General features: G+C 40.5%; 1 protein-coding gene across 1 annotated transcript in view; it reads right to left on the bottom strand.

The window, feature by feature from the left end:
• The window catches only part of WDR64 (WD repeat domain 64), a 120444-nt gene extending 108053 nt beyond the window's left edge, over positions 1–12391 (bottom strand). Inside the window, exons 1-2 of the mRNA XM_025286000.3 lie at positions 11973–12391; positions 2689–2819 (exon numbers count right to left, since the gene is read on the bottom strand). Coding sequence (XP_025141785.3) covers positions 2689–2819; positions 11973–12117 — 276 coding nt within the window. The 5' untranslated portion in view covers positions 12118–12391. The remainder of the gene's footprint in view (positions 1–2688; positions 2820–11972) is intronic.
• Between the last annotated feature and the right edge of the window lie 1195 nt (positions 12392–13586).

Below are 13586 nucleotides of genomic sequence, written 5' to 3'. Positions count from 1 at the left end.
TACCAGGCAGGAGATAGCCACTATAGTCAGAGCATCCAAATCGAGCCTTGAAAGTCACTTGCACCAGCCTGGTTATGTTAATCACTTTGATGTTTGGGTTCCACATAAGTTAAATGAACAAAACCTTCTTAACTATATTTTCACATGCAATTCTCTACTGAAATGTGATGAAAACTTTCCATGTTTTGAAAAAAAAATTATGACAGGCAATGAAAAGTGGATACTGTATAATAATATGGAATATAAAAGGGGGCAAGCGAAATAACACCACCACACCAAAGGCCGGTCTTCATCCAAAGAAGGTGATGTAGTGTACATGGTAAGACTGGAAGGAACTCCTCTATTATGAGCTTCTTCCAGAAAACCAAAGGATTAATTCCAACAAGTACCAACTGAAAGCAGCACTCAATGGAAAGTGTCAGGAATTAGTCAACATAAAGTGCATAATCTTCCATCAAGATAATACAAGACCTCATGTTTCTTTGATGACCAGGCAAAAACTGTTACAGCTTGGCTGGGTAGTTCTGATTCATCCACCATATTCACCAGACACTGTACTTCAGATGTCCATTTATTTCAGTCGTCACAAAATTGTCTTAATGGACAAGGTTTCAATTTCCCTGAAGACTGAAAAAGGTACCTGGAACAGTTCTTTGCTCAAAAAGGTGAGAAGTTTTGGGAAGACAGAATTATGAAGTTGCCTGAAAAATTGCTGAAGGCAGTGGAACAAAGCATTGAATACAGTGTTCAATAAGGTTCTTGGTGAAAAATGAAAAATGTGTCTTTTATTTTTATTTAAAAAGCCAAAGGAGCTTTTTGGCCCACCCAATATATCCAGTGATCATTTTTGGATGTGAGAGTTGGACCATAAAGAAAGCTGAGCACCAGTCAGTCCTAAAGAAAATCAGTCCTGAATATTCATTGGAATGACTGATGCTGAAGCTCCAATGTTTTGGTCTCCTGATGCAATGAACTGACTCCTTAGAAAAGGCCCTGATGCTGGGAAAGATTGAAGGCAGGAGAAGGGGATGACAGAGGATGAGATGGTTTGATGGCATCACTGATTCGATGAACATGAGTTTGAGTAGTTAGGTTAGATAAAAGGAAATCCTGCTGTTTGCAATAATATGCTGGACCTTGAGAGTATTATGCTAAGTGAAATAAGTCAGATACTAAGAATCAGGGTATGTGATTAGCTTGTGCTCACAATCAAAATCAGCTTGTGCTCAAATTCCCTGATTAGCTGATGTGTTGGAATCTCCATTTTCAGTTTTCTGGTTCTAACTAATCTGGGGGCTACATGCCAGGGGCATACTGATGCAGTGAACTTCTGGTTAAAGTTGCAGTCAACCTGGTGGGTGTTTTAATATCTGCAAAAGTTAGGTACATGCTTCATACTTAGGATTCTGTCTTTAAAACAGAATCTGGGGTCTTTGGGATAGATCTATAACAGATAGATATAACAGATCTATCTGTTATAGATAATAACAGATATTATAGATAATAGTTATAGTTTAACTCTTTAAGCTATAGCCATAACTGCTCAAGTTATAGGTACTCTCCTGCCTGACTCTCCTGTTTTTGTTTCTGCATTCTTTACTTCCCCATACATTAACTGCTAGGGCCTGTCCTTTGCTCTACATGGAGAGCCTAGGGAGTCATGGTATATTTCTATAGCTGCTTTTCCCAATCAACAACAAGCAGGGACACAGAGCAGTCTGTATTGTTCCTGACCTACTGGGAAGGTCCTGCAGGCTCTTTCTCGGTTTCAGTTTGGGAATTTTGTGTTCCTTAAAGGCTTAATAGACATACTTTTTTGTTTGCAATTTTTTCCCCAAAATTAATTGATGAATTTATTTGTTTGACTTTGAGGATCTGAGCTATCATTTACTATTGGTTTCTAATTTTATCAAATTGGAATCAATTGAAATATTACTTTTAGCTTTCCACATAGTCAATTTTGTGATGGCCCTATATATAATAGAGAAGATGTATCTCTTCTAAATCTTTGATTCAAAATTCTATATACACATATTTACTAGTTCCTTAAATGTGATAGTCAAATCCATTAAATCCTTGCTATTTCTTTTTCTACTATATCTACTGACTTTTCAGAGACAGCCAAATAATTTAAGAGATCATTTTGATTACTCTGTATGCAGTGTGCAATTTTTTCAATTCTAAGTTACCTCAAATCCCTTTAGATTTATAAACAAATCTATAGAATGCAGTCTTATGTGAGTTTTAAGTGAGGAGTGAAGAATTTCCCCTCTCTTTTTCCATAGTTCACAGATTACTTTGCAATCAAATATGCTTCTTCACATATGTTCTTCCAATAACACCAGAACGATATCTAAAGGGTCAATACCAGACTGATAAGAAAATGACTCAGGAAACATAAGAGCTGGTCAACCTCATTCTTCTCTTAAAAATACGGATATACTGAAATTTATATACATTGACACTACTGAAAAGGAATATCTCATTTAGAATGTAATGAAAACCTTACTCTGTCTGCCTTACTCACTTTTAATTATGGGCAGTGCCTTGCCTTTAATGCGTATAGGCATCGAAACGTGCCACGGCACACTGTGGTTAACCCCTATGGGGTTAACACTTTTTTTTTTTTTTTCTGAACAAGGGAAAATAATACCAGATTTTCATATTATAAACAAGAAAAGTGGATACCTCACACCAGTCTATAGATGCATCTGGGTTGTTGCAGAGCTTCCTATAAAAGCATTTCACATCTTGACTCTTCACTTCTGGACCAAAAAGTTCCTGTACCATCTTGTAAAACTTGTCATAATCCATTGCATCTGCATTGTAACAAAGCACAAGAACATTGTCAGAAAATTCAAAGGACTATACTGCATTTTTAGTTGCTTTTTCTATTTTCTAATTTATTTCCTGGTGGTATGGTTTAGTTGCTAAGTCATATCTGACTCTTTGTGATCCCATGGGTTGTAGCCCACCAGGCTCCTCCGTCCATGGGGATTCTCCAGGCAAGAATACTGGAGTGGGTTGCCATGCCCTCCTCCAGGGGATCTTCCCAACTCAAGGATTGAACCCATGTCTCCTGCACTAGCAGGTGGATTCTTTACCACTGAGCCACCTGGGAAGCCCAATCTATTTCTTTATTTCAACCTATAAAAACTTCTAAAGTTTAAAGATCTTTCCATGGGAACATAACTAAGCTCTTGGCTAGAATATTACATAGTCAGAAAGAAATAATTTACTTTGGTGTTTAGTATCTCACCCATAGATTTTATTTCAATTTTTATAGAAGTCTTGTTCAGGAATACAAAGGTAAGAAAGTGAATTACTTCTTTCCTTTTAGGAAGAAGTTTTACTAACAGGAGTATTTCCTCAAACTAATATTGGGTAGACGATAAAAGTGAGCAAAGAGCATGTCTTCTTTTGTTTTGTTTTGTTTTTTTATCACCAAAATTGAGAGTTGGACTGTGAAGAAAACTGAGTGCCGAAGAATTGATGCTTTTGAACTGTGGTGTTGGAGAAGACTCTTGAGAGTCCCTTGGACTGCATGGAGATCCAACAAGTTCATCCTAAAGGAGATCAGACCTGGGTGTTCATTGGTAGGACTGATGTTGAAGCTGAAACTCCAATACTTTAGACATCTGATGCGAATAGCTGACTCATTTGAAAAGACCCTGATGCTGGGAAAGATTGAGGGCAGGAGGAGAAGGGGATGACAGAGCATGAGATGGTTGGATGGCGTCACTAACTCAATGGACGTGGGTTTGGGTGGATTCTGGGAGTTGGTGATGGACAGGGAGGCCTGGAGTGCTGTGGTTCATGGGATCTCAAAGAGTCGGACATGACTGAGTGACTGAACTCAACTGAACTGAGCTTTGTTAATTATTGATTTTTTGTGAGCCATACTAGTACCTTAATATTTCTGACTTTCTACTTTCCCATGTATTAAATGGGCATAATTACAATCACTATGAAGAACAGTTGTTGACTATTTGACACTGTAAACACACATGTACACAAACCACACCATTGACTGAATGTTGATTTTGACAAATTTCATGATTCACTGGGACATAGCTATTGAGTTACAGGACAACAAGGAGTTAGACACAAGTATACATTAAGCAACTTATGTGTCAGAGCTGAGCTAGATAGTGGTCATAGAATGGAAAACTAGGTAGCCAAGATCCCTTCTTCTGGTAGTTTAAATTCTAATGGGATAAAAAGAAAGTCAAGTGAACAAAATATTTACGGGCTATGACAGGCAAGACTAATTACTAGAGATGGACATTGGATTAGTGGTTATCTGCATAACAGGGCATGAGAGAACATTCTGGAATGGTAGAGATATTCTCTGTCTTGATCTAGTTGATACCTACAGGTATGTTTACTGCTACTGCTAAGTCGCTTCAGTCGTGTCCGACTCTGTACGACCCCATAGACGGCAGCCCACCAGGCTCCCCCATTCCTGGGATTCTCTAGGCAAGAATACTGAAGTGGGTTGCCATTTCCTTCTCCAATGCATGAAAGTGAAAAGTGAAAGGGAAGTCGCTCAGTTGTGTCCGATTCTTAGCGACCCCATGGACTGCAGCCTACCAGGCTCCTCCGTCCATGGGATTTTCCAGGCAAAGTACTGGAGTGGGGTGCCATTGCCTTCTCCACAGGTATGTTTACATATGTCCAAATGTATTGAGTTATACACAAGAACAGTGCGCTTTCTGTGCTTTACTGTACGTAGGTCATATCTTAGTAACAATGTGAGAATCATTAAGTTGAGAGTGGGATAAATGCTCAGAAGGAAATCAGTAGGGAGATGTGATATTAACAGAATTATCCTGTGCTGGTGGGTGAGGGTGGACCTGAGGGAATCCCTTTCTAAGGACAGGTAAAAAGCAACAAAGCTGAGACCTGATAAGCAAAAGGAGTCAGACATATGCTAAAGCTAGAGAAGAGCATTTTAGGTAGAGGCTGACAAACACAAAGATGCTAAGGCAGGAAAGAGCTTGGTGTGTTCTGGAAAGATCAGTGATAAGAAGTATAGTGAGGACTGGGGAAAGTTATCATGAGGTGAGATCAGAGAGGAAGGAGGGCCAAGTTAGAGTTAGAAGTTTGTATTTTACTCTAAGCATGGTGGTGAGCTATCACTAGAGTGTTTGAAAGACCCTGGTTGCTATAAGGAGACAAGGATGAAAACTATAAAGTTAGTGAGGGGCTTGAGCATTTAATTCAGGTTTCAGATGTGGAGGCTTAAGTCAAGATGATACATTTATGCCTCTTTTCTCTGTGAGTGTGTGCTCAGTTGCTCAATCTTGTCTAACTCTTTGCCACCCCCATGAACTGTAGCCTGCCAGGCTCCTCTGTCCATGGGATTTCCCAGGCAAGCATGCTCGAGTGAGTTGTCATTTCCTCCTCCAGGGGATCGTCCTGACCCAAGGATTGAACTCACATCTCCTGTATTGGCAGGTGGATTCTTTACCACTGAGCCACCTGGGAAGCCCACCTATTTAGTCCACTTAATTATTAATAACAACCCCTTTCATTCTTGAAAGTGTCCTCAGCTGGATGATAAGTGGCATAGGCACTGATGGTAAATAATCTGCCTGCAATGCAGGAGACCTGGGTTCAATTCCTGGGTAGGGAAGATCCCTGGAGAAGGAAATGACAACCCATTCCAGTATTCTTGCCTGGAGAATTCAATGGACAGAGAAGCCTGGGGGGCTACAGTCCATGGGGTTGCAGAGAGTCGGACATGACTGAGCAACTCATACACACACAGGCACCAAAGAGAGATCACTGAGATGGTGAGATATGGCTGGAAGTAGAATTGCAAAGACTTGCAACAGCTTGTAAGTTTGGGGGACAGAATTTGTGAGTGAAGGACAGGCTGGATTCTAGAGTAATGGTTGTTATTGGGAGAGTTTGTCCTACCTATTTGGCAATGTCTGCAGACATTTTTGATTGTTACAACGAGGAATGAGGATGCTACTGACATCTGGTGGGTAGAAGCCAGAGATGCCACTAAATATTCTGCAGTGCACAAGATAGCCCGCCCCCACTCCTGGCCTCACACACATACCCATAGAATACACATACAGACAGAACAAAGAATTATCAAGCCCCAAATGTCAACAGGTTCAAGGTTGAGAAACCTTGCTCTAGAATGACACTCAGGTTTCTGATTTCAAAACTGAACAGATATTGGTACTATTTACCAAAACAGGGGAAAATGAGTAAGAGTCATATTTCTTGAGAAAAATAAGCCATTCAATCTTGGTAATATTAAGTTTGAAATTCGTATGAGAGATCCAAATAGCTTAGCTCTTTTAAATTCATACCAACTAGTACAGATAGATGTCTCATTCTAAATGCCACTGGATAAAGGAATGTAAGATTTTTCTTTCCTCAGATGATTTTAAGACTGTTGGGTAATTAACAAGAAGATACAAGAGCAATATTGCACAGATGAACTCCTACAATATACTTGATATAGTTTTTGAGGTAAACAACGGTGCCATTAAGAAACATTCTCTGTAGTTCTCAGCTTCTTGCCAATCTTGCCTATGGTGAGAGGTAGACCCAATTTGGGGCTCCCCAAGTGGCTCACTGGTAAAGAATCCACCTGCCAGGGAGGAGACACAGGTTCGATCTCTAGGGTTGGGAAGATCACCTGGAGAAGGAAATGATAACCCACTCCAGTATTCTTGCCTTGGAATTCCAATGGACAGAGAGGCCTGGTGGGCTACAGTCCGTGGTATCTCAAAAGAGTCGGACACAACTAAGCAACTAAACAACAACAACAAAAATGAATGTATGCCAGTATTAGCAGTCTGATCAAAATTCAGATTACATTTCTCCCTTCTCAATCTTTTAGTTTAGTCCACTAGTACATTACACTTTAGTTATAGTATAATGTACTATAAAAAAATATATATATATATGTGTGTGTGTGTGTGTGTGTGTCTATAATATAAATGTGTTCTCTTTCTCTGAACATAAATATATATATACATGCATATGTGTGTGTATATAAACATATATACTAGAGAAATAAATTTTCAGTGTGGCTTTGTAATTGCAAGCTTATAGATTTAAGCAAGGTTTATTTGTTTAGCACACATTTAAGGAGTGCTTCCTGGCTTCAGACTCTGGGCTAACCCTAAGGTTACCAAGTCTTCAAAGCACTCACAGTTCAATGTTGGAAAGAAAGGGCAGGAATACACACATGTATATCAATTTCAACAAGTTAAGATTAGCAGTAAATTCCTTGAGATGGCAATCAGTTCAGTTCAGTTCAGTTACTCAGTCATGTCCGATTCTTTGCGACCCCATGAATTGCAACACGCCAGGCCTCCCTGTCCATCACCAACTCCCGGAGTTCACTCAAACTCACATCCATCAAGTCGGTGATGCCATCCAACCACCTCATCCTCTGTTGTCCCCTTCTCTTCCTGCCCCCAATCCCTCCCAGCATCAGGGTCTTTTCCAATGAATCAAGTCTTCGCATGAGGTGGCCAAAGTACTGGAGTTTCAGCTTTAGCATCATTCCTTCCAAAGAACACCCAGGGCTGATCTCCTTTAGAATGGACTGGTTGGATCTTGCAGTCCATGGGCCTCTCAAGAGTCCTCTCCAACACCACAGTTCCAAAGCAGAGATGGCAATAAAGTGCATCAAAATTTCTAAGGATGGCTTTGCTCAGGAAAAGTTTGGAAGCGTTTGTAAAGAAGTGATGTTTGATTTGGATCTTGAAAAATGAGGAAGTATTCATAGACCCTCCAAAAGGGAGGAAATGTACACCACTTTGTAGGGATGACGTGTGCAAAATCAGAGTCTTTAACAGTATGCCAGGTTTGGAAATGCTGAGAAGTTAATGTTAGGACAGAAGGTGCAGGCAGGGCAATTCCAAGGAGCTACAACTGAAGTAGGTTAGGGGATGATGCCAAGTTAACGCATATGGATTTTAAGGGTGCTCTAATATACTAGGAATGTGGAAATTCTAAACAGATTTTTAAAGGAAAATCTCCCAGCAGAACTATACAGAAAGGAATCACTCTTGGCAAGAAAACCATTATATAAAGAAGCTGTTATAATAACCCAAGAGTGAGATGCTGTGAAATAAACAGTCAAAATTTATACCAAGACATCTGGCTTAGGAGACTAGGTAGTTGATGTCTATGCTGTAAGACTGAGAGACAATGCAGGCAAAGCTCAAGAAAAAAAGAGGCAAAGAAAGAATGAGAAGAGGAAAAAATAAGAGGAGAGTGGTGTTAATGAGTAACACAGAAGATAATTTCTAGAAGCAGTAGCAGCTAACTGTTTTTGCAGTGAAATGGCCAACTAAGCTGGAAAATATAAACAAGTTGTTGAATTTGGCAGGCATATTAGGTGATCGAATACCGTGGTAAGAGGATTTTTCAGCAAAGTGATGAAGGAAGCCATACTTGTTTGAAAACAAAGTGGTGACACTATGGGGAAATTTAGCAAGAAGCAAAGGAAAAACGTACAAGCTTTAGAGAAAGTCAAGGTAAGGACTGTCATCATAATTTTAGTTTTAGAGGACAAAACCAGTGGAAAAGGAAGATTTTGCAGTTGTTGCAGCAAGGTAGCAACAGCTCTGGAGCGGAGGAAGCATGGAAGAGAGGACAGGTATTGCTTCAGGTAATTTGGAAGTGGAAGAAAGAGAGTTTGAGAGATTTCTTATCTTTTGGCTTTGCTTTCACTTATGATGTTGGAAGCTTGACTGAGAGGAGGTGAGATCCCATTGAGGACTCAGAAAAAGTGCAAGGGTTTGGAAAATCAGTTACAGAGAGAGTTAAAACAAACTGACAAGGGGACTAGGGAAACATGAAAGCTTATTGAGTAGTTTAGAAAGCCCAGCCAAGTTCTCAATCATTTAACAAAAGCATATCTATTAATAAAAGGTCTGAGTCAGCTCTAACACTTAGGAATCGAGTGACTTGAACAGATGATTTTGACATATCTCTCATTTGTTAACAAATAAAATGGAGCTAATAGCAATAAGGAGCCTGGCAGACTAGAGTCCAGTTCAGTTCAGTCACTCAGTCATGTCCAACTCTTTGCGACCCCATGAACTGCACCACTCCAGGCCTACCTGTCCATCACCAACTCCCAGAGTTTACTCGAACTCATATCCATCGAGTTGGTGATGTCACTCAACCATCTCATCCTCTGTCATCCCCTTTTTCTCCTGCCTTCAGTCTTTCTCAGCATCAGAGTCTTTTCTAATAAGTCAGTTCTTTGCATCAGGTGGCCAAAGTATTGGAGCTTCAGCTTCAGCATCAGTCCTTCCAATGAAAATTCAGGACTGATTTCCTTTAGGATTGGCTAGTTTGGTCTCCTTGCTGTCTAAGGGACTTCCAAGAGTCTTCTCCAACACCACAGTTCAAAAGCATCAATTCTTCGGCACTCAGCTTTCTTTAATGGTCCAACTCTCACATCCATACATGACTACTGGAAAAAAACGTAGCCTTGACTAGATATCCATAGGGTCACAAAAGAGTCGGACATGACTTAGTAACTCAACAACAAAAAAAATAGCAATGACAGTAATATTTGCCTTTTAGAATTGTCATGAGAAATAATTAAATTTTATTTATTAAAATTATTTGTAAATTCTTAAAACCTATCAACTACAAATTGGCAGTTGCCAAGGGCATTTGCCATCTGCCTTTGCTGGGATTGAATCTGTAAGAGACTTGGGTTTGATCCCTGGATCGGGAAGATCCCCTGGAGGAGGGCATGGCAACCCACTCTAGTGTTCTTGCCTGGAGAATCCCATAAACAGAAGGTGGGCCGCAAAGAGTAGGATAGGACTGAAGTGACTTAGCATGCAGGCACAAGCTTCAGGAAAACTGGTGGAACAGGTCTTTAGATAGTTAGATATTTTCAGGAACTGATTTAATGATCCCATCCCTTGCAATCTCCTCCTATCTACAAAAGTCCTAAACCCTTTAAGGGTGACATCAGCTCCTTATGACTAGCAGAAAATCTTTTGTAAGATAAGTGCTTGATTGCATGAACTCCCATTTCTCCAAAATCTTATATATTGACCTTCCCCCACTACCTTTTGGAGCAGTCTCTCAGAGGTATCTGAGGTGCTGTCTCCCAGACTGCAGTCCCCATTTTGCCCCCAATAAAATTTAACTCGCAACTCTCAGGTTGTGCATCTTTTTTAAGTCAGTAAGACTATTCAAATAATACTGGTTTGGGTTTGAACACCCAAAGTCAACATTTTCACTTATTTATGACTATGTTGTTGTCATTGTTGTTCAGTCACTCAGTCGTGTCCTTCTCTTTGCAACCCCAGGGACTGTAGCCCAGCAGGCTCCTCTATCCATAGGATTTCCCAGGCAAAAATACTGGAGTGAGTTGCCATTTCCTACTCCAGCCTGGCATATTAAGAGGCTGGCCATGCTGACCCTCTAGCAGTTATGTGGGCCCCACTACTTCCCTTACAACAGCAGGATTTGTTCTGTTAGAATTTTACTCTACCATTAAGCCTTGCTCTTCACTGCTATCCTCAATGATCTGAAGCTACACACTACACCACTCCCCTTCAACCTTGACCATGGAGCTATACGTTCAGTTCTGTGTTGATATCTGATTCTAGTAATCCTGGCAGATCACTGATCACCAACATCTCCTTACCTTGGCATGCTTGAAATTATTCCAGCCTAGAGACATGAGGAGAGGCCCAGAGAGTGAACCATGGTGAGGCAGGAAACTTTGCTTTACTTATAAAATTCTTTATGATCTTGTGATACCCTTAAGTAAAGTGATGGCAGGTAGTTCATGTGGCTTACTAATGATCACTACGCACTAGTCACTCAAGTGGTAAAGAATCCGCCTGCAATACAGGAAACCTGGGTTTGATCCCTGGTTCTGGAAGGTCTCCTGGAGAATGGAATGGCTACCCACACCAGTATTCTGTCCTGGAGAATTCCATGGACAGAGGAGCCTGGTGGTCTGCAGTCCATGGGGTCACAAAGAATTGGACACAACTGAAAGCTTAACATTCAGAAAACTAAGATCATGGCATCTGGTCCCATCACTTCATGGCAGATAGATGGGGAAACAGTGGAAACAGTGTCAGACTTTATTTTTTGGGGCTCCAAAATCACTGCAGATGGTGACTGCAGCCATGAAATTAAAAGACGCTTACTCCTTGGAAGGAAAGTTATGACCAACCTAGATGGCATATTCAAAAGCAGAGACATTACTTTGCCAACAAAGGTCCGTCTAGTCAAGGCTATGGTTTTTCCAGTGGTCATGTTTGGATGTGAGAGTTGGACTGTGAAGAAAGCTGAGCACCGAAGAATTGATGCTTTTGAACTGTGGCATTGGAGAAGACTCTTGAGGGTCCCATGGACTGCAAGGAGATCCAACCAGTCCATTCTAAAGGAGATCAGTTCTGGGTGTTCATTGGAAGGACTGATGCTGAGGCTGAAACTCCAATACTTTGGCCACCTCATGAGAAGAGTTGATTCACTGGAAAAGACCCTGATGCTGGGAGGGATTGGGGGTGGGAGGAGAAGGGGACGACAGAGGATGAGATGGCTGGATGGCATCACTGACTCGATGGACATGAGTTTTGGTCAACTCCAGGAGTTGGTGATAGAGAGGGAGGCCTGGTGTGCTGCGATTCATGGGGTCACAAAGAGTCGGACACGACTGAGTGACTGAACTGAACTGAACTGAACATTCAGAGAAATGAAAAGAGCTTCCTCAAGTCCACTTAGCTATTCAAGGACAGAGTCAGATGAGGAACTGTACACCACCCTCCCATTCAACGTCTTTGCTATTCAGCTATGTTGCCTCTCCCTGTTACAAGAAGTAATTAAATTATATTTATTAAAGTAATTTGTAAATTATTAAATTCTATCATCTTTCTGTTTGATAGTATTCCTAGTTCTAATCAACAGAGCCAACTGGACTGCCCCATGTTCACTGATCTTACCTTCTTTTGGGGCAAACACGCCGGCTCTTTCATCTCTTTTCTGGGCTGCTATGTGTTCAACCAATCTTTCAAACCCTCTCAAGGCTGTCCTGAAACTGCTAGCCTGCAGTGCAGTGTTGATATGTTTTTCCTCCTTGATATCCATAAGGACTTAGGGAATCTTTTATTTTGTCCAGAAATAACAGTGTAAATTTGCCAACTTGAAAAATCTTCCGGTTGTTGCAACACCTCCCTGCTGCCTCAATTTTTGCCCTAGGTCTCATTCCTTTGATCTTAACATCCCATACTGTGGGTAGGAGTATTGCAGGGAAAACACTGACTCAGGTCTAATGCGTTTCATATAGGCAAACACTTCAGTAAAACTCCTGACCTCATAATGTTACCAGTGTCCTTCATATGGTCCTTATTGCATCATAATACCTTTGTAACGTCCTCCTTCCTTCATAAAGAGGAAACTGAGATTTCTTTCTCCACAAATTTGTGTGTATGTATGTGTATGGGTGGGTGTGGGGTGTGTGTATATACTCCCTAAGAGGAAAGAAAAATGGATAAAGGCCAAGTGTGGAAACTGGGCATTACCTTCTCCCCGCTATATCTCTTTTCATCTCATTTTGCCTTCCTCAGGATATGCCCTGGAGAGTAAAATTCACATTCATTTTTGCAGCCATACTTGATTGGATACCTGAACTTCTAAAGATGAAAATGTATTTCAGTATCTGACCTTTCTGTGACAAATGAAGATAGCTTGTGAGGTCATAGAGAATAAAAATACTTTTTCTTCCTTTATGTATTGTCCTTCAATTAAAATAATAAAGCAAGTCAGTATGAGGAAGAGGTAGTTCCTGACTGAGAGGAAAGTTCTTTCAAGGTATCATTAGTTGAATGAGAAGAAGCTTTCTCTTTGTCTCCTTTCCTCTAATTGCAAGCTCCAATACTCCAATACTATTGAGTGCAATTGCTATTAAATCAAGTTTTCCAATATTTAACTCTTTATGGGAAGGAGAGATTGTCTAATATTTTAGCCACCATGAGCTAACTTCCTATGCTTTAGGTGAGTTAGATGAAGTCCATCTTTAAAAACATCTGCAAGGCCTTGCATTCAGAAGTGAACCAGGTAGCAGTGCTGGGTACCTCCAGTTGTAATACCGTCTCCTTAATATTCATCTCTGGCTACTAAAAGGACAAAATAAGACTTTTATGTAGGAAAAAATCTCCTAATTTCTTTTGTTCCTTCTCTTTTCCCTTTAAAGCTTTCAAAATATAGGTAGTGACACATGAAGGACCACTTTTCCTACCATTCTCATGCATTCTCATTTTCATTCATTCAGCAGATATTCACCGAACACCTGCTTCACGTTAGGTACTATTTTAGGCACTGAGGAAACAACAGTGAACAAAAGAGCTTATTGAGCTTTCAATCTGATGGAGAAGACACACAAACAAGCAACTAAGTAATATGGCAGAAGGTGATAGGTACGCTAAAGAAAAAGAGTAAAAGTATGTTGGGTTGGGGGATAAGTCAAAGGACATGGATGAGGGAGCTCAGAAAAGGACTCATCAATAGAAAGACACCTGGACACAAACCAGAGAGAAGTAAGGTAGCAAACCATGTGG

Source organism: Bubalus bubalis, chromosome 5 (assembly GCF_019923935.1).
Source record: "Bubalus bubalis isolate 160015118507 breed Murrah chromosome 5, NDDB_SH_1, whole genome shotgun sequence".
NCBI lineage: Eukaryota > Metazoa > Chordata > Mammalia > Artiodactyla > Bovidae > Bubalus > Bubalus bubalis.
The sequence above is the reverse complement of the archived record's forward strand: the minus strand, read 5'-3'. Positions and strand labels throughout refer to the sequence as shown.